General features: G+C 35.5%; 1 protein-coding gene across 11 annotated transcripts in view; it reads right to left on the reverse strand.

Moving 5' to 3' along the window:
* Positions 1-21,973, reverse strand: part of PTPN13 (protein tyrosine phosphatase non-receptor type 13) — a 175,001-nt gene that overhangs the window by 32,702 nt on the left and 120,326 nt on the right. For 5 of the 11 annotated variants that reach the window (XM_084881588.1, XM_084881587.1, XM_084881583.1 and 2 more), the window contains 12 exons: positions 15,253-15,342; positions 14,482-14,589; positions 14,180-14,311; positions 10,145-10,608; positions 9,017-9,163; positions 7,512-7,605; positions 6,801-6,886; positions 5,689-5,845; positions 4,161-4,375; positions 3,970-4,068; positions 1,236-1,600; positions 142-313 (listed from right to left, as the gene is read on the reverse strand). In XM_084881588.1, the coding sequence (XP_084737714.1) occupies positions 142-313; positions 1,236-1,600; positions 3,970-4,068; positions 4,161-4,375; positions 5,689-5,845; positions 6,801-6,886; positions 7,512-7,605; positions 9,017-9,163; positions 10,145-10,608; positions 14,180-14,311; positions 14,482-14,589; positions 15,253-15,342 (2,129 nt within the window). The remainder of the gene's footprint in view (positions 1-141; positions 314-1,235; positions 1,601-3,969; positions 4,069-4,160; positions 4,376-5,688; positions 5,846-6,800; positions 6,887-7,511; positions 7,606-9,016; positions 9,164-10,144; positions 10,609-14,179; positions 14,312-14,481; positions 14,590-15,252; positions 15,343-21,973) is intronic. The other 6 variants (XM_084881584.1, XM_084881590.1, XM_084881581.1 and 3 more) reach the window with 3 other exon arrangements.

A 21,973-nucleotide genomic window follows, 5' to 3' on the forward strand; every position in this document is an offset into this window, starting at 1 on the left:
CAGTAAGTCAGCGGCAGAAACAGGATTTGTACCTAAATTTTTTGCTTTCTCCCTAATTCTCAGAAGAGAGACATACCAACTATGCTATCCATTTACTGGACATGAATAGGAAGGTACTTTAATACAGCAGAAACAACTCACCAGCTCTGAGTCTTCAACGTGGTTTTCCAAATCAGTTTTCAAAGATGTCAAGCTATCTTGTTTGGTTGGTTCAGAAGTGTGATGTATATATTTATCTGTTAAATTAGTGGAAATAGATTCTGTTTGGGGTGGTCCAGGAGTCACATCCAGTGGTAGAGGGGAAGGAGGATTACTACAGAGACAAAGAAGTAAGACTCTTTTCAAATACATTTCAATGTCAATATAGTAAGTTTTTACTGCAAAAAGAAAATTTTAATAAATATTCATATTTGCTTTTTATTGAGACTCTAGCTACTTTTTATCTGACTCTAGACTATGAATTTATTTCATATCTGTTATACTCTAACATCACCAATGTCCTATTTTGAAGCTCTTTATAAAATGTACAAACCAGCAAGACAGATTAAATAAATATATTTTTCGTTCCCGGTTGTTAATATAAGGCTGAAGCTAATGTGCTTCAATTTAATAAGAAAGAAGGAGTAAGAAAATAAATGTTTTATTTCTGTGGTTATTTTAGATGATACAATAAAAAAAAATACTTGGGTGAATATGATTAAACCTGGTTATTCTAGATTATACAATAGAAAAAAATACTTGGATGAATATGATTAAATCAAAAGTACAACATATGATTAACAATTGGAGGCATACATGTATCTTTATATGCCTCTGTTGTCAGTGATTTCTCCTTTTCCCATTTTCTGTACTCTAGCATATCCTATCTTATGCAAACCCTCTATCCCTTCCTCCATACCACTCTCTTTATATTTTTACTCACTATTCTCCTACCCCATCACTGTCTAAATAGGTTTCTTCTCTTTCTGTCAAATAATCTGAATGATGGTGAAATACAAATTTCCCAATTTTTAGTAAATATGCTTGAGAGAGCAGTAAGGCTCAGGTTGAATGTCTAGAAAGCTTACAGCTAACTAAAACTGTCAGCCACAATAGTTAGATAGCCAATAGAGTCATCATCTACTTAATCATTGTGAAATTCACTTACAGGCACTGTTTATTCTTAGAGAAATGTAGATTGCTGCTCCTGTTACTAACCGTTAGTTGTGTTGAGTGCATTACAAAATTGGCAATACCTGTGCTCGAGTCCTGGTTTGTTGGATATTTTCTGAGGATAATAAAACATGGTACAAATGGTATCTTCTTGACTCTTGGTCGCCTCGTGTTGATTTTGCGCCTGTGGTAGCATGTTGCTTAGAGTCTGATGAAAAGCTGAACTCCAGCTCATACTTGGAATTTTTGCTGGAGCTTTCACTAAGTCTTCTTCTCCACTCCCACTGCTGTCACTGTAACTGTCTTTCATGGATGAGGATGTGCACTGTTTCGTGCTTTTGTCAGACAATTCATTTTCATCAGAGCTGGTGCCTTGCCCCACACATGCTGGCTGAGAGGGGTCTTTATTGTTGTTTGGAAGTACTTGTGCTGGAGAATGCAGAGGACTCTGTAATGAACAAATTTAAAGAGACCTAAATGTGACAACTTATAGTAATTTTAGAACACCTGATAGAAAATGAATGCGTTCAACAATACCACTTTCTATTAAAATATTCTATCATTTTTATAATTAATTATACTCTGTAGAGAAAAAAATCATATATAAAAATAACTGTTAATATTGTATGACTTATACTTTAAATCAGAATTAGAGTTATCTATATATATAAAAGGCTAAGTGACTGTCACATCCGAGACAACTGAATGGACAACCTAACAGGATGTGTGAAGCGACCAGGCTGGCAGGGGGTTTAGTAGGGGGCGACCAAATGACTGAACAGCAGGCTGCATGAGGGGACAGTTGGGGCAACCAGGCCAGCAGAGGGGGCAGTGAGGGGTGACCAGGCTGGAAGTGGGGGCACTAAGGGGTAACCAGGCCAGTGGGGAGGGGAGGGGCAGTTAGGGGTGATCAGGCTGGTGGTGTGGGGCAGTTGGGGGCGACGATGCTGGCAGTGGGAGCAGTTTGGGATGACCAGGTCAGCAGTGGGGGGCAGCGGGGGACAGTTAGGAGCGATCAAGCAGGCAGGCAGATGAGCAGTTAGGAGCCAATGGTCCCAGATTGTGAGAGGGATGTCTGATTGCCGGTATAGGCTCAATCCTTAAACCAGCAGTCGGACATTACCTGAGGGGTCCTGTATTGGAGAGGGTACAGACTGGGCTGAGGGTATCTCCCTCCCCCATGCATGAATTTCATGCACCGGGCCTGTACTAGTATATATTCTTCTTTGTATCCTACTTTCAAAATTTAGGTTTTTATGAGTATTTTATGAGGTCTTTAAATATACTTTGAAAACAAACCTATATAATTATGAAATAATCCTATAGGTAGATATATTTTTAATTTATTACAGAATTCTCCTTTTATTGGATACAGATCTAGTTTCTAGTTTTACACTATTAATAGAAATCTAGGGGAACTTGTTCTTTTTAAAAAATATATATATATATTTTATTGATTTTTTACAGAGAGGAAGAGAAAGGGATAGAGCTAGAAATATCGATGAGAGAGAAACATTGATCAGCTGCCTCCTGCACACCCTTTACTGGGGATGTGCCTGCAACTAAGGTACATGCCCTTGGCCAGAATCGAACCTGGGACCCTTCAGTCCGCAGGCTGACGCTCTATCCACTGAGCCAAACCGGTTTCGGCTAGGGGAACATTTTTGTATATAGATTTTTCACCCAAGTTTCTAATTACTTCCTTATAATCTTGTATATAATTAATATATAATTTTTTTAATAATCAGCATATAGGATGCTTTTAAAGGCCTTATTAAATATTTCCAGATTGCTTTCCAGAAAGATTGTATCAGTTTATATACTCATCAATAGAGTTCACCAGTTCCTAACTGCTGACCCAAATCAATGTAGTTTCTCTCTCTCTCTTTTTAATGTAGTCTCTTAAAATGCTATTTATAACATGCTCTATAGAAATGTTACTTTCCTATTAATAGCCTTCTCACTTTTCTTTCTGATATAAAGGTTACAAGTTTCTCCTGCCTTTCATACTCAGGGGTGACGTTCACTGTTTATGGAACACTACTTTTTTAAATCTTCATTTGAGGATGTTTATTAATTTTACAGAGAGAGGAAGGGAGAAAGAGAGAGAAACACCGATGTGAGAAATATAGATCGCTTGCTTCCCATATGCAGCCTGAGCAGGGATTAAAACTACAACCTAGGTAAGTGTCCTGACTGGAACAGAACCCATAATCTTTTTGGTATACAGACAACAGCTAACTGAGCCACCAAGCCAGTGCAGAACACTATTTTAAGTACATAAGACAAAGGTTGTCTTCCTTCAAAAGGCTGTCCTATCTATCAGTATGCAATTTATAAGTAATTCCAAAATAGGTTTTGGATCCTTTAGCTATTTCTTGACATAAAAAAGGAAAATGAACAAACATATTTTAAAATGTTTTATAAAGCAAAATATCTTAAATAATTCTCAGTTTTATCTAATCTAACTTAGAATGAAAATTATGTTTCCCCATTTGGTCAAATGAAGAAATAAACAAAAGGTTTTTGTAACCATTATTTTATGTCTTATTCTATTTATGCTTAGAAAACAAATTCCTAAAAATCCTTGAAGCTAGAATTTTGGAATTGAAAGGGAAAGAAGAGAAAATGAATTGAATTACTTTATATTGCAAATACAGGATGTAGTCAGAGGATAAGTGACACACATAAGATAATACTCTTAGCTGAAGTACCTGGGATAAAACCCCGGAGATCACGCTATATGAAATCACTACAGCTGAATTAATCACTCAATTGATATTCTACAAAAGCATGAATTACTTTTTGCAGCCTTACCAAAAGAGCAGGGTCAATGTCTGGTAGCACACCGGGTGGAGGTCTGCAGAGAAGCAAGGATACTTCCGGAGATGTTCCTCTGAGAGCAGATATAACTTCCTGTGGGTGCCATAAATGACAAGTGAAACTTTAAGCCATTATCATCAAATCATTCTGAAAGGCCAATCCATCTCCACATGCTTGGGGCTCACCTGCTGAGATAGTCCTTTCAAAGACGCTCCATTCACTTTCAAGATAACATCCCCCACATCAATTTTTCCACTTTCTGCTGCTGGCTGTCCAGGGAAGAGCTTTTTAACCCTTACTATGCTGGTATTCATTTGCTCAGGTATAAGATTATCTTCTCGAGAAAAACTGAATCCTAGGCCTGAGCTGTTTTTAAACAATTTTACCTCAAATGTATTCTCTGCAGAAAAAAAAAAATTAAATATTCTTAAGTTATGTATACATATGAACATACAAACATAAATACTTTTAGACACATTTTAAAAAGCCCATTTCCCCACCATATTTACAGCTTTATATATACACTTGTACTCTTATTCTATAGCAAATCTTATTTCATACTATAAATCAGAAAACTAAATGTAATGAACTAAGCTGTATGAACTAACTCCTTGAAAAGAAAAGAGAATTTTGAAATAAGGGTTCTGAAAATGAAATTATGCTTAATCCCTCATGTTTTAAAAGACTGTAGAATAACAGAAAAAGAAGAAAAAAAATCCAAGAGAGGAGAAGAATAACAAAAATCCAGGTATACAATGGGAGAGAAAATTAGGAGCAAAACACATGTTAGAGAAGCATGCGGAAGATGACATTCTAATGTTTTGGTACAGTATAACATAATCCAGTAAATTGCAATGACAATATGAAAAAATTCTCATCTTCAACAAAAATTATTTTTAAATAAGCAGAAAAGAATAAAAATACACATTTAAAAAAACGATGGAAGAAATAAACAATATAGGGCAGTGAGATTAAGTGGGTATACTAATTTTACTTTCATAACCAGGAAAAATATAGGCTGGTTGTATTTTCTCCTTACTTTTGGGACTAATTTAGAGTTGCTAACATTTGTGCAATCAAATAAGAATTTAAAGTAAAAGACAAATAAGAACTTTATACCACCTCTATCCTTCATAAAGTAAAGGATATTTATGCCCCATACATGGAAGATAAGTGGAATCTGATAATAAAGGGGACTTCTGTATCATGAACACATTTAACAAAAAGTTCAACACTACATCATTTTTAATTTTCTTATTTTGGTACTAATTAGTGGTATGTACAGGGCTGTTAAAGTTTGTAAGAAAGATCAATATCTGGGATCTATTAGGTAAATTTCTACTCAGGGTTAGCTTGACAAGTCCATAAAATTAAATGGAAATATAGAAAATGTAAGAGCCACGGTTTCATATGGGTTTGAAGCCATTTTCCACAATTATATCTATATTTTAATATTTTTTTCCTCTACAGATATGATTTTGAATTTTACAACTACTTAAGGCACTCTTATATGACCATAATCTGTTTCAAGCATGACTTTCAGACTCTAAAAGCTGCAAATATATCATTAAAAAAATTCAGTGTAGTACTGCATCAGATTATTCACATTTGATAAGAATAATTAAAGAGACTCAGGCATGAATTATGATCCAACATGCAAAACTCATATTTTGAATAAGTGAAAGCTGAGATGACAGTGTCCTAAGGCCCGACCTTCAGTGACAAAGCTGTAGTCTTTGATAGGAGTAATTTTCTTCACCATTTTTTCTGGGACTTGTCCATCCAGATCTGGAAGGGTACACTGTGGGGTTACAGGGGCATGTTCTTTGGATGCTGGAGACTGTCCCTTTTCTAACAACAGATGAACCAACTGAAAAAAATAAAAAATCACTTCATTAACAAAAAATAGTTATAAAAAAGTAGATCAATTTTCAGGATTTTTTTTTTGTATAATCAATGGCATATATTTAAAGTAAATAACTGGTCTACTAAAGTATAGGGAGATTAAAAAATGGAACAAAAGCAAGGGATTTGAAAATTCCTGTATATTATTATTATTTCCTGTATAAAAGGATAAATGATTAAAAAGAAAAAAAAGTCTACTATAAAATAGCAACTATGCGCTGGCCATGTGGATCAGTTGGTTGAAGCGTTGTTCGGTATACCAACAGATTTCAGGCTCAATTCCTGGTCAGAGTGCACACCTCCATTGTAAGTTTGATCCGCAGTTGGATGACATCTAGGAGGCAACCCTTCAATGTTTCTCTCTCACATCAATGCTTCTCTCACTCTCTCCCTAAAAATCAACGAAAACATATCTTGGGTGAGAATTAAGAAAAAAATAAAATAACAAACAAATTATAGAAAATTGTGGTACTAGAATAAAATCACCACTGTACCATTGTAAATAATTTGCTAAACTCCCTGACTTAAAATGTATTTCAACAAAATAAATTTAGCCTTGGGGGTAAAGAATGACTAGAAGTGAAAATCAATACATAGTTGTAGATGCTGATGAAAAATTTTAAAAATGCAATTTCTACCGTTCCTTCTGTTAGATCTCTGGTAATATTAGGGCTACATGTGATACAGAAAGCCAGTTTCTTCAGTAAAAAAACTAAAACCTCTTGTCATAATACTTGCTTTTTTTTTTTTTTTTTTTAAATACTTGCTTCTTAATTTGAAGAAAAAATACTAGGATGTTTATATAAATTAGGCTAGTTTTCTTAACTAATAAACTTAGAGATATCAATGAAATTGATGTTATTCACACATTATTATGTTCTTCTAAGGTACCTTAAAGATTTGGTATAATGATCTATTACCTGTCCCGTATTTCTCAGTGTTTCCACAGCTTGCTTATGGGTAGCTCCTTCCAGACTAACTCCATTAACAGCTAGGACACGATCACCTAAAATCAGGCAGTCATTTTGAAAAAAGCAAATCATAAAATATAATCATGCTAAGCATGCTCTTTAATACCATGTGATCCTGTTTCATATTAATTTGTTCAGGAGAGATTCAGACAAATTTTATACAAAACTGTAATACTTTCTTTAATGTGTATTTAATTTCTTTCCCAATTCTATGGCTAATCTTAGGTACATTTTAGAACAGGATAATGTATATATATAAAATTTATTTATATCATGGTGTAAGATAAACTACGAATGTAGAGCATTGGAGGAAACTAAACTAATTAGTTTTTATTAAAAATGTAGAAGTCACTGTTTTTACAAGGTCACTATCCTGTTCCCATCCTCCGGTAGTTTACTTCTTAGAAAGTACAAAACATGAACTAAAATATCATCAAAATATTTTCTGATACTAGAGAATAAGGTGGGGAAAAAAGTTTTTGGAATGACATCAAGGAGTTTTTTAATACTCAAATCTTAAAATAATTGTGTATGTTCTTATTTTATATTACAAATAATTTGAAGGTCTATTAGTCTACCAACTTTCTACCGGTAATTTCTTATTTATATGTTGAAGTTATAATCCTCTATATAATTCCCATACACACACAAATAGTCTACCTTTGTGAATTCTACCATCCAACTCTGCTGCTCCCTTGGGAAGAACAGCTTTCACATAAATGCCACCATGTCTGACACTGGTATTCACACCTCCCTATGTGGAAACAGACAGATAAAATAACATTTTGTAATACAAAAAAGTTCACACTCCATTTTTCAAATATGAGATCCAGAAAGCATTCAATTTATCAGCGAAAGCAGCTGCAGCATGTCAGCACATGCAATTAGTTCAATACCCCAAAACATTTCTAGCTAAGTTTTCCAAATATTAAAGCAGTTACTTCATAGGAAAACTCTTTATTCAGAAAATAACAACATGCTAGATCTTGACTATATGAAAAATTACCCTTCCTCTGTAAGTTTATAGCATGCATTATGAGCCAGCAGAAAGCAAAATCCATCTGTGTAAAATTAGTGTGAGAACGTAGTTGTCAGAAAAAAATAGAATATAGAATAATATACTTCTGATCATATTTGCTATTCTGAAGCAAATCTTATGAGTCAAGGGAAAAAAATTTTTTTTCATTTTGAAAGATTTTGGTAGAGAAATTTGGTTATAGTGGACATGAGAGGTAATGAGTAGATTTTTCATTCTCATGGATATACAGCTTTTATTTCCCTTCACAATAATAGGAAGATAAAATTCTAAAGTTAAGGGCAAAAGAAAAAGAGCTGCAATATTTTTTAAAGTGCTAGAGAATTAGGTCTTTTTGATATTGATATATTATATATTAATAGTGCTATTTCTATGATGTTTCTGAATCACTATTTATTACTAATATCCTTCAAATATCATAAATGATAATGTTACCATTTAGGGTACAGTACATTCATTAATAGAATTCTAAAGTAATTTGAACAAGTAGCCTATGCTCACATTTTAACTACCTTAAAAGTACATATATTCCTTGGGAACCTATAATTTTAAAATATTTACAAGTTAAGATGTATTATGCAGAGAAAGGGCATATACATTAGGCTTACATTATTTATGATGTAGAATAAAATGTATTACTTCATGTTTAAGCAGAAACTATCAAGTATTGTTAAATCTTATGTCAGATTAAGCAAGTATGAAATCTATGTGGAAAATGTAGTGGAATCACAGGAAAAAGTGATTAGTATGCTCAAGTTTTTATTTTATTTTTAAATATATTTTTAATAATGTCAGAGAGGAAGGAAGAGGGAGAGAGAGATAGAAACATCAATGATGAGAGAGAATCATTGATCAGCTGCCTCCTGCATGGCCCCCAGTGGGGATCGAGCCTGCAGCATGGGCATGTGCCCTCGACCAGAATCCAACCTGGGACCCTTTAGTCTGCTCTATCCACTGAGCCAAACAGGCTAGGGCAGTACGCTCAAGTTTTTTAAAAAGTTTTAAGATATGGTTCAATTTTTAATTTTGGAAGTATTTGACAAGTTTACTTTTTGAAGCAAAATAATTCAATTAATTAACTGAAATACAATAGGCTGCTGGAAATGGAGAAGAGAAAACATTTGAAAACCTTGTCAAACAGTACCGTGACACTTATCCCCAAGCTGTTATCATTTTTTGCCAGTTCAACCTCAAAGATATCTCCAGGTTTAGGAGGTGCTGAAGGAAAAGTTTTAAAATTCATTTTGTTGGATGTATTCATTGAGGAGGAAGATTCCTTAACAAAGAAAAACAAAAAAAGGATTTCTTGTTAGACTCAAAATGAATTACTATTGGAAGATTTAATATGTGTTTTTTGGGTAAATTAAGGAAAAAAACCAAGATATTAAGGGACAGTGGATTCAAAGATCATGAGAGTTGGAAGAGATCTTTGAGATCATCTAATCCAATGCCTTCATATTTTGTGGTTTAGGAAATTGAAGTTTAGAGATTAAAGGATTTGCTTAAGGTAAAACAGCAGACCCACTGCAGACCTGGCTTTTACATAACCCTTGTCCAATGTTTTTAGACTCCCAAATTTGAAAGTAAGCCAATTTCCTTAAAAAAAAAATCAATATATATTAAACAGTAGCTTTTTGCTTAGGGTTTTAAGATGAGTAGGCTTCATGTTCAAATCCAATATAAAGAAAGGCACTGCAGCTGAGTCCCATTTATAAAGGCATAATCCTTTTATATTGGTTTTTCAATAAAAAAAAAAAAGAGGGCTTAAGGTTTTTTTCTATATTTGCTTGTGAAAGTGAGCTTAAATTTATATCATTTCTAGGAAATGGGCATTTTTTTATATTGTTGTTCATCCATCCAAAACTTCAGAAAGATCTGGTTATCAAAAATAAGTCAATTGGCCATTCCATAAACTACTTAGGTACAATAATTTTCAAATATTAAATTCTCTTACAACATGAAGTATGCAAGAGATGAATCACTTGTAGAAAATAATCACCTGATTATTAATTTCTTTGGGTTATCAGGTAACAAGTTCCCAAATCATAGGCATTTTAGAGTTAGTATTTAAAGCTGCTAATTTCTCTGAAAGTTAGATTCAAATGCAGTAGCAGTTAGTAGCATACTATATAAATTATTTTTCCTTTCTAGAATAATGTAAGTAGTTTATAGTAGAATATTCTACTCTGATATTTACTTGCTGTTGTTTGTTTTGTTAAATTAAAAACAAAAAACAAAGATTCAAATTAAACTATGCCTTTTTTGGCGTTTGATGATCCTGACTGCCGGAGTAAGTGGCTTCATCCATGTCTGAGTCTCCACGATCAGAGTAATCTGTTGCGTCAGAAACGCCTGGTTTTTTAGCTTTGCTTTGGTTACTGTCAGTAGAAGTCCTCTTCTTCTGAGTGGCTCTGGATATCACAGATGGGGAAGGGCTGCTGTGCTGTGATTCCTGCCAGGTTCGGTCACCTATGTGGCTGGCAAAGAAACCATTGACCTGGCTCTGGGACAAGCTGGCACTCTCAGTCCTGGAGTCTTGAGAACTCAGGCTTCCTTCCCGCAGCCCTCCAGGCAGCACAAAGGAACTCTCTGAGATGTGCCTCAAGGTACCACGTGGCCAGCGGTGATCCTCAGAAGAATCTACAGTGCTGCCTTGCATGTAGGAAGATTTCTTCGTGTAGTTTTTCATGCCATTGGCAATGTGCACAGGAGTAGTAGGCACTAAACGTCAAAATCCATCAATGAAAATAACAGGTTAGTGACACACACATGCCAGGGCTTACACACATGCACAATGTTCCTGACTACTGTTGGGAGGATTTTACACAGGAAAACACACACATTACACTTGACCCAGGGCCTGAAACCGTGACAGGAACCCAACAAATGTTTCTTTTGGCTATTCTTGAAGCAACTTCTATGGAAATGTGTAACACCTTCATCTTAACTCCCCAATTCCGTTCTCTAAGGCCTATTTCAAGTAATCTGTGAAGGCTTTCTTGATTCCCCAACTAGAGATAATTTGGGTCTCTAAAGAACCTTGTTCTTTATTTAATAATTATTTATATATTTGTTTAATATTGTCCTACCAATTATTCCAAGTAATTCTCAAGAAAGGCAACTCGCAAAATTTAAATATAGTCTTTATCAAAACCCACTTAAGAAAGCTCCCCTAAGTAAGAAAAAAAAACAAACCATATGAGACATTTGCAAAAAAAAAAAAAAAAAAAAAAAAAATGCAGATGCAAATTTATAAGAAACTAAAAGTTTTATGTAGCAAGCAAAGCCAAAGAAAACTGAAGAGTAATGAGTAGCTCTTCAAGAGAAAATATTTGGAACAGTAAAAAAAAAAAACTAATTGAAGAGTCAATGCCATTAACATACCAAGTTTTTCTAAAAGTCAATAAGAAAAAGTTTAGCCCTGGCTGGTGTGGCTCAGTTGATTGGAGTGTCATCATCCCATGTACTACTAAAGGGTCGCAGGTTCAATTTCCGGTAGAGGCATGTACGGGTGGCAACCAAATAACTCTCTCTCTCTCTCTCTCTCTCTCTCTCTCATAGAGGCATGTACAGCAGGCAATCAAATAATGCCTCTCTCTCTCTCTCTCTCTCTCTCTCTCTCTCTCTCTCTCTCCCCCCCCCCCCATTCCTACCTCTCCATTCCTCTTTCTCTAAAATAAATTAAAAATAAACATATCCTCGGGTGAGGACTAAAACAATTTTTTTAATTAAAAAAAACCCACAAGTTTAGAACTCCTGTGATACAAGGGTATGAAAATGTAGACTGGAAATTAGGAGTAAAATCCTCATCTATAATAATAAAAGCATAATATGCTAATTAGACCGGACAGCTAAACGACCTTCCAGACGTCCTTCTGGATGAAGCCACAGTGGCAGAGGCCAAGGCAGAGGTGATTAGGGGTGATTAGGCAGGCAGGCAGGTGAGCAGTTAGGGGTGACCAGGCAGGAAGGCAAAGTGGTTAGGGGTGATCAGGCAGTCAAGCAAACAGTTAGGAGCCAGAGGTCCTGGATTAATAGAGGGATGTCTGACTACCAGTTTAGGCCTGATCCCTGGCAGTTGGACATCCCCCGAGGGGTCCTGGATTGTGAGAGGGTGCAGGCTGGGTTGAGGGACCCCCCCTTCACGAATTTTGTGCACTGGGCCTCTAGTAACTAATAAATATATGAAAAGACACTCTTATTGTTTATCAGGGATATGCAGTTTCTACCTATTTGCCTAACAAAAATGGGACTGCTAATTTCTTATACTACCACTAATAGTGTGAAGAACACTGTTATATCTAATTGGTTGACTGTAAATTGATAAAACTTTAGCAAATTGGTAGCATTTGTCAAAAACTTAAATGTGCATATTCCTTAATCTACTTCCAGGTATCTAACCTAGAGATAAGTACATTTTCAGTGGTGTGCAAACAAATGTATTTGTTGCAACATATGTAATAGAATTCTAGCTAACCTGGATGCACAACAAAAGAAACAAATAAATTTTGATATTCAGGGCACATGCCCAGGTTCTGGACTTGATCCCCAGAAGGGGGCATGTGGGAGGTAGTGGATCAATGATACTATCTCATCTTTGATGTTTCTATCTCTCCCTCTCCCTTCCTCTTCTTGAAATCAATAAGGCATTTTTAAAAAAAAGGATTCTGGACACTCATGGATGTCTGGAATATATTGAATGAATAAGTTACAGACTGATATTCAGAGTATAAAAATTGTATTTTTGTTTAAAAGTAGTGGCCGAAACCAGTTTGGCTTAGTGGAGTGTCAGCCTGCAGACCGAAGGGTCCCGAGTTCGATTCCAGTCAAGGACATGTACCTTGGTTGTGGGCACATCCCCAGTGGGGAGTGTGCAGGAGGCAGCTGATCGATGTTTCTCTCTCATCAATGTTTCTAAGTTTCTATCCCTCTCCCTTCCTCTCTGTAAAAAATCAATAAAATATATTTTAAAAATAAATAAAAGTAGTCTGTGTATGTCTATGCACTACTTTAAAAAAAATTATCTATAGCCGAAACTGGTTTGGCTCAGTGGTAGAGTGTCGGTCTGCGAACTGAAAGGTCCCAGGTTTGATTCCGGTCAGGGGCATGTACATTGGTTGTGGGCACATCCCCGGTAGGGGGTGTGCAAGAGGCAGCTGGCCAGTGTTTCTCTCTCATCGACGTTTCTAGCTCTCTATCTCTTTCCCTTCCTCTCTGTAAAAAATCAATAAAAATATATTTAAAAAAATAAAAAAATAAAAATGTATCTATAATATATATAAGGCTATTGGACTACACCTGTAGTGTGTGCATCTTTTATGAACAATACCCTACCCCTTGACCCAATGTTAACTCTGTGCCAGGCAGACAAGGCAGGCCTGAGATAGTTTCCTTTTTAAAGAAAAAAACAATGGTGGCTCAAAAGGATGTAAGTCATAAACCTAATAAGTGGCTCAGGCATAGCTCACATTTAAATCATCTGATCTTCGTCATGTGGGTTTTCTCCCACAATATGCTAATGGAAGAGATTGTAACAAAATTATATGGTCTTAGTTTTAAATTTCTAGTATGTTTTCCTTTCTATAACCTGGTTCAGAACAGGAATTTATAGATATTATATTTCTATCTGTGTGTTTTCTATTACATAGGCAATGACAAAGAATTTCATTTCTGATTTGGCCTAAGTAATAGAAAACACCAAGTATTTAGGAAAATTTACTAAAGTGACATCAATTTTACACAACAAATCATTTTTATTCAACTACAGATGACCCTTGAACAACACAGGTTTGAACTGCATGATTCATTTATCCACAAATTTTTTTCAATAAATACCTGTGCCATTTTTGATCTGTGGTTGGGAGTCTGCAGATATGGAAGGCTGACTATGGATTGGTCAATGCCATATTATAAAGAAGACTTGAGTATCCACGAGTTTTGGTATACTTCCCGAGGGTGGGAGGGGGGAGCGCACTCCCTAATCCCCTTTAGGGAGGCAACTGAAATTATGGGGGAGTCGAAAGTTAGACAAGGATTGTAAACTATGCATGTCGTCAGTACCCTAATCTTGGGTCATTCAAGGTTCAACTGTATTAGTGAAGAGAAATGAGATAGAAAATCTTTGAAGTAATAAATAAAAAAGTTCTACTGATCCATACTCAAAATAATCAGAACTATACACAGTTAAAATTTCCAGAAAGGAAATAAGGAGCTTAATTCTGATTTACTGGGCCAAGCTACTGAAGTTCTTGTAAAAATGAAACAGAACACAGTCAAGAGACATTTATATTACCTTTGGATATCTTTTCTTTTGGCTGAGAGATAACAAGTGTCACATCTTCAGGTGCATTTTGCAAAATTTCAATAGCAGCATGGTGGCTGACCCCCTCTAAGCTCACACTATTTACAGATATCAAACGGTCCCCTGTAAAAATGGACAATTCAGCATTTTCAATGACAAAGAGAAATTCATGCTAAATATCAGAAATGTCACCCTGCCAATTATTTTTATTTTGTCCAAGTTCCACTTTTGATATCTGTGCGAATTCATGTCCAACAGTAAAGTACTCAAGAAATTACCTAAATGTAAAGTACCTGGCTTTAAGCATCCATCTAAGTCAGCTGGTCCTCCAGGAGTAATTGAACTGATAAATACACCTAGATCCAGTCTTCCCATCTTCTCCCCACCAATGATTTGAAATCCTGTGAAATAGCATATTTTAAAAAGATCTTCATTATACTTGTACTTTCTTTGACTAATGATTAGCCTGTTTGACACACAGAAGTGTGGAGATTGTCACTACAAATATGATTATCTAGAGGTCCGGTTTACAGATTCATGCACTGGTGGGGTCCCTTGGCCTGGCCTGCGACCTTTCGCAATCTGAGGCCCCTCAGGGGATGTTAGATTTCTGGTATCAGCCCAATTCCCACAGGCCAGGCCAGGCCAGGCAGAGGGTCCCCACCAGTGCACAAATCCATGCACATAAACTCTAATATGCATATAAGATCTTTGGTTAATCTTTTTGCCCTCCCCCCTCCTAACTTCCCTCTGAGATTCATCAGTCTGTTCCATGTTTCCATGCTTGTGCATTGAGTGTCTGCCCCCTGGTGATCAGTGTGCATCATAGCTACCGGTTGAACTGTCACTCAGGCTTTTATATATATATAGTCAAGTAACACCTGTGAGATGGGACTGTTAAATTTGGTGCAAGAATTGATTGTAAGCATTTCATCTTTGACATTTCCTGACTGGGAAGGTGGGGTGAGGGATTGTGGGTGGGCAGCGAGTGGACAGATCAGAAGTAGGTTGTGCCTTAATGCCAATGCTATGCTATAGACTTTAAGAATCTCACAGTGACTTACCTAAGCCATACTTTGCGTCTTTTTTCAGGTTCACCAAGGTGATCTCCCTTTCTGGTGAGGATACTATGCTCCATCTTTTGTGTAGCACATCTATTAAAATGCATAATTTTAAGATAAAATAAACATAATATGTTCAGGCATTAAGACTGTCTGCTTGTTCCAATTTAAATGTTAAAAAACTCATTTACAGATTGCTCGGTAACTATAAAATTATATTTTAAATAATATAATGCCATCATTGAAGGTTTTGATAGTGATTTGCAGTTTACAAAATGACTGAATGTTGTCACATTTATTCCTTATAAACGATTCTCTGTGAAATAAGCACATTTCAGTTAAATTTCAAGATGTTAAATAATTTGAAAGGTTTACCAGTTAGTACTGGCAAGATCAAATTCTTAAACTTAGGTTTCCTGACTTCATGTCTTTCTTTTGCATCACCATTGATTTCCTGAATATGTTAAGAAATTCCTACTAATAAGTGGTTGACATTTTTTATTTAAATGGAACAAAATATTCATGGTAAATTCTAGAGTTAAAAAGCAATAAAAATAAATATCTTTTAAAAAGTCTCTTAATAATGACTTTGCTGGACATTTGCATTCTCAAAGGACTTCCATTTATTTCTATTTTATTTGTGGAATAATCACATAAGGTAGGTAAAGAGATTTTTAAATATTGTTTTGTGGATGAAGAATAACAGTTTATGACTTGTTCAACATTACCATGAGTATTAGTACCCAGCAAAATGTCGAAAATTGGTACTTGATAAATCTGGTTAAATGCTAATAATTAACTTTTTATTTCCATTTGGGTTATTTTTTTTAAGTACAATGATCATGCATAAATACCACCTAAATTAAGCTAATAAATGCCATTTAATTGTCATTTCAATAAGAAACATTACTTCATTTACTTGCAATCCAATAATCTGAAACGCATACACACTCTCATGCTCTTTCTCTCCGTTATGAGCTGATTTCTGACCCTTCTCTCTACTCCCCTCTCCCCCAATTTATATGTTAAAGCCTCAACTCTCAGTACCTCAGAATATGACTGTATTTGGAGACAGGTTTTTAAAGAGATAATTAAGTTACAATGAAGTCTTTAGGGCGGCCCTAACCCAATATGAGTTGTGTCTGTATAAGAATGAATTTGAATAGAGATATGTGCACACTTGTGAAGATAGAGAAAAAAAGACTACCACCTACAAGTCAAGGAGAGGTACCTCAGAATAAATCAATGTTGCTAACACCTCAATTTCAGAGAATTGTGAGATAATAAATCTGTTGTTTAAGCCTCTTAATTTATGGGGCCTTATTATGGAAGCTCTAGCAAATTAATACACTTCTTAAACATCAATTATATTTTGATAGTTCAAACTGATGTGTGTGTGAGGTAGTGGTGGTGAGTTCAACACACTCAGAAAAATATTTTTGTAAACTAAATCTTCAAATTCTTCTCTACATAGTTCTTAAGCATATTGGAGCTTTTTGAAAATTAGAGATTACCTGCCAACATGTGATTTATCCAAGAGTTTAAAATTGTTTTGTGTTATAAAACAAGTATTAACTTTATTTACAACCTGTATTAATGCTTAAATGATATATATGTGATACTCCATATTCTAGAAATAAACTCATTTAATTTCAGAAAATAAGAACAATCATTTACTCTCTGAAGTAAATTAACCTTGTCCCTTAAACATAAGTATTAGTGAAAGTTTGCTAGCTTCCTGTAGTATACATGTCACTTTTGTTGTTTCTCTTTTGACCAAAACTCAGTTATAAACTTAGTTATAATCAATAAAAGTAACAGTAATTCATTATTCCTAGTCAATTTAAGAAACACCCCCCCCCCCCAAATCACTGGACAATGCATGTATTTGTTAATGCTTAGCTTAATATTATCATCTAAGCATCAATGATGCTTTTATCCTAAAACAAACTATTCTAATTATCAGCTAGAATCAAATACATAATACAGCAGAACAAAACCCATAAAATAAAGAAACAAATAAAATAAGGGAGTGGGGTCACATTAGGTATGTAAAATGTAAACTTTTGTCACCATCAAGAAGACAAGGTCCATTTACTTTATACAGTGTTTTGCCTTCAGTTATAAAGCTGATATTCTTAATGTCCCTAGGGATTATCTGCTAGAAGTCAAATATATCAATTCGAAGAATAATTGCATTTTCCTTATCTTCATGTTTAACACATACACTAACAACATTGGTTATTTATATTACTTATTAGGCTAATGTGTATGTTAAGATATATCCTAGGTAAATACTAGATCACACACACACAAACACACACAGTGTTAAATTTGCGATATTTTTGCATATTTACTTTCCTAACTAGAAGCAACAAGATTAAACTCTATATTCAAAGATTTACCAGTGAGATTTAAATATTCATTTATTCTATTATTCTTTCATACTTCAAATGTTTACTGAATAATTTTCCTGTCAAAATCCCTCACTAGATAATTAGGGAACATAAAATGTGATTGTGTATGAAAGCCACTAGCATAGTAAAGGTGAGCTGAATCAGACCAAATCTTTGATAGATGAACAAAGATCTAGCCTGAGTGATTCAGAGAATTTTGTTAAGACTGTCAGTGAAGTAGCTGCATAGCAAAGGCATGAGTCAGACCCAAAAGGAGAAGCTTTTTCTTGCCAGAAATACAGAAACTTCAAGAAAAGTGGGTAGAATTTTAATAAGTGGATTATGGAGATGGTTATACAGCAACAGTATGGCATTAGCAAAAGTTGAGATGCAAAGAAGGTAGAAAGAGTTCTGGGGAAATGCCATAGATCAGTGTAGCTAGAGTAGAAGACTTGCGTAGGGTGGAGTTGAATATCCTTTTGGGAAGGGAAGCTTTGTTAACCCAGTCTTTTTAACAGTGATGTTCCCTTGCCCCTCCACAGTCTACCTCCATGTAAAGTGACATATTAATATGAGGACAGAAGGAAGGAAAAATGTTCACGTGCAACTATAATACATGTTACTAAATAGTACTGTGTACATGCCAAATTTTTATTTATCTTTGTATTCTATTCAAATAGATGTTCAAATATTCTTCTATTGGTTTAAAAAAGAGGGAGGATGATCTATCTGAGGGTATATAATACAAGACAATTAAATTTAAAGGTATTTATGGAATTCAATGAGGATTGAATAAAATTTATTAATCTCTGAAAGTGAGGTAGCTAGATATTTCAAATACCAAGACAATTCTGAGTTAAGTATTACAAGAAAACAAGCACAAATATTCCAGGAGTACTTATCTTTAAATCCTTAAAATAATTTTCTTTTCTCATTAATGTATTCTATAACCCAGCAAATTCTGCAAATATTTTAAAGTGAAAAAGAACTTCAACTTGAAATTTCCACTTCTCTGAGTAATACATGCTGTACTATCACATCAGTAACTATCAATTTCATTCTCAATAATGTCTACCTAGAAAATACCTTAATAAATACATAATTAGGAAATAAAATGTAGCCGAAACCGGTTTGGGTCAGTGGATAGAGCGTTGGTCTGGGGACTGAAAGGTCCCGGGTTTGATTCCAGTCAAGGGCATGTATGTTGGTTGCAGGCACATCCCCATAGGGGGTGTGCAAGAGGCAGCTGATCGATGATTCTCTCTCATCGATGTTTCTAACTCTCTATCCCTCTCTCTTCTTCTCTGTAAAAAAATCAATAAAATATATATTTTTTAAAAAAGAAATAAAATGTATATCCTCTCTGCATTAGAAACTGTTGTACCAACGCTGCCTTTCTCCTCTCTCATAAGGTTCATGTGGACACCTATAGTTGCTAACTAGAATAAATTGTAGACACGACAGATCTATGAGTAAACTAACTGAATTTCACAGTAAGGTCATACTTCTAATAACGCCAAAGCAATACGGGGTGGGGCAAAAGTAGGTTTATGGAAAAGAATACAATAATCCTATACAGTATAATAAAAGGTTAATATGCAAATTGACTGAACAGCAGAATGACCAGTCACTATGACGTGCACTGACCACCAGGGGGCAGACGCTCAACACAGGAGCTGCCCCCTGGTAGTCAGTGTGTTCCCACAGGGAGAGCGCCATTCAGCCAGAGGCTGGGTTCATAGCTGGTGAGCGCCGCAGAGGTGGCAGGAACCTCTCCCTCCTCCGCAGCAGCACTAAGGATATCCCCAAGGGCTCCTGGACTGCAAGAGGGTGCAGGCTGAGCTGAGGGACCACCCGAGTGCACAAATTTCGTGCACCAGGCATCTAGCAATAAATAATAATACAAAATAAACTATTTCTTGTATTCACAACTGTAAACCTACTTTTGCTTCACCCTGAGTCAATTTTTTTCTTTTTTGCAAGAAAAACTAATTTGTTAGTTATAGAAATTACAGGGCAGCTTCATGCCATTGATTCTAAGATTAACTAGACTACAGGTAGAGTAAGCTCTGGATAAATCCGTCACTCACCCTAAGGAAAAAAAACCTACTTGAAATCCTTGGGTAATAAAATTTGTGCATGTGGGGAGGGAGGGTTGTCCTTCAGCCTGCACCCTCTCGGGAGCACTATATTGTATAAAAACAAAGAGAGGCATTTTTCATTGTTATACTACTAACATAGTAACTGCTCTAGTGGTAGGTAAAGGGGATCAAAATGACAACTTTGGTGCTTTATTTCTGTGCCAAAACTAAATAGCTGAGTATTTGGAGCCACATAACATCTTGGAGACTTGTCATAAAATGAAAAGATGATTTGGATAAACTTTTAAGTTCCTTTTGGTCCTCAGCTTAGTTGACTCTATTTTTTTACTTCCGGCTAATTCCCATATCAGTAGGGGGGATGCAGGAGGCAGCCCATCAATTTTTCTCTCTCGTCACTGATGTTTTTATCCCTCTCTTCCTCTCCCTTCCTCTCTAAAATCAATAAAAATAAAAAAAATCCCATTAAACAAAGTGCATTTTAAAATCTTACTTTTGTTTGTATAACATTTTATTACTTGGAATTAATATTGTACATAAAAAATAATCAGTTTTGCCAGTGTGGCTGAGTGGTTGAGCACCAACCTACAAACCAGGAGGTCACAGTTAAATTCTTAATCAGGAATTGCGGGCTCAATCCTCAGTGTGAGGTTTGCAGGAGGCAACCAATCAATGATTCTTTCTCTTCATCGATGATTCTATCTCTCTCTCAAATAAATAAAAAGATATTTTAAAAAAACAAGTTTTAATTTAGGAAAAAAAGACATTTTTACTGTCTGCACCAAGTCCTTTTATATTAGAATAACCTATTTCAATGACCCATTTGAATAACAGAATAACCTATTTCAATATTTTTGTTTTTTGCATTTTATTTTTGTTAAGAGTGTTTGTTGTGGTTTGAACAAGAAGGAAGGTGACAAATCTAGCTAAAAGTTGCTTTTTAATTACATAATAACCTTGAATTATAATAAAATGAGAAATATTGAAAACCAATTTTACATAATTCTTGCATAAGTTCTACATTTTTGTTTTTACTCTCATAGGAAGAAATATTATATTGTTTGAAAGGTTAAGCAACCTTTATTTTTTGAAATTACAATAAAAAAATTGGAATCTTTATAAGATTCATGCCCTCCCTCCCCTTTTTTTTTTTTTTTTAATCTTCTCTTTCAAGGTTCACCTTCATTAAGGGACTCTGAAAGTCATAAAAGATTAAGTTGTATTTGTTGATTCCTGTATTAAGTTATGAATACCTCAATATTAGTTGATGCTCATTTCCAATTTCTTCTAATAATCTTGACCAGCAAGAAAGAACATTGAAATTAGAATAAGAGATCATATATTTGACTCATGGGCAAGTACTTAACTTTTTATCAGTTACTTTATTTGGAAAAGTGTTTAACATACTTTATTACATGAATACTCAGTTCTCAACAGAGAACTAATTCTGGGATAACTAGGCAGACTCAGGGAAATTGAAGAAACTATAGACTTGCCTGTAAGGCAATTGGGGCACACATCCATAGGAAGATGGATTGGCCCTTCCTCCAGGGACAGGAGGGAAGATGACATTTCTAAAGGTTTAAAAATGCTGCTCAAGTGGTAACCAATGTAAATTCATATTCTTTTCCATCAGAAGGTAGGTTTAAACACACTTTAAGGTTTTATCCTTTAATAAATTATTATACAGCTTCTTTAAAAAGTTTAGCTGGTAGAAATAATACATCTATAGTAATAAATAAGCAATATGCTAATTAGACCGGGAGACCTTCTGGAGATCTTCTGGATGTCCTTCCAGACAAAGCCTGAGCTTGGCCAGCCTGCAAACTGCTCCCAAACAGCCCTCAGCCCCTCACCTAAGCTGGCAATGCCCCCCAGCGGAGACCCTCACCCTGATGGGGGTGTGGCCAGCCTGCAAACGGCCATCAGCCCTTGCCCAGGCCTACCTGTCCCCAGACAGGCCCCTCACCCTGATGGGGATGTGGCTGTCCTGCAAACTGTCCCAGACATCTCGCCCTGGCCAGTCCCACTCCCCAAAGGGACCCCCACCTTTTTTTAGAATATGTGCTGCCGAAGCGAGCACGGGACCCCCACCTTGATCCAGGATCCTCTCCAGGGCAGACCAGCCAGCTCCCACCCATGCACCAGGTCTCTATCTATACTAATAAAATATTAAAATGCTAATAAGACCAGGAGACCTTCCGGATGTCCTTCTGGACAAAGACATGG

This window comes from Pipistrellus hanaki (genome assembly GCF_964339955.1).
Source record: "Pipistrellus hanaki genome assembly, chromosome: 1".
Lineage (NCBI taxonomy): Eukaryota > Metazoa > Chordata > Mammalia > Chiroptera > Vespertilionidae > Pipistrellus > Pipistrellus hanaki.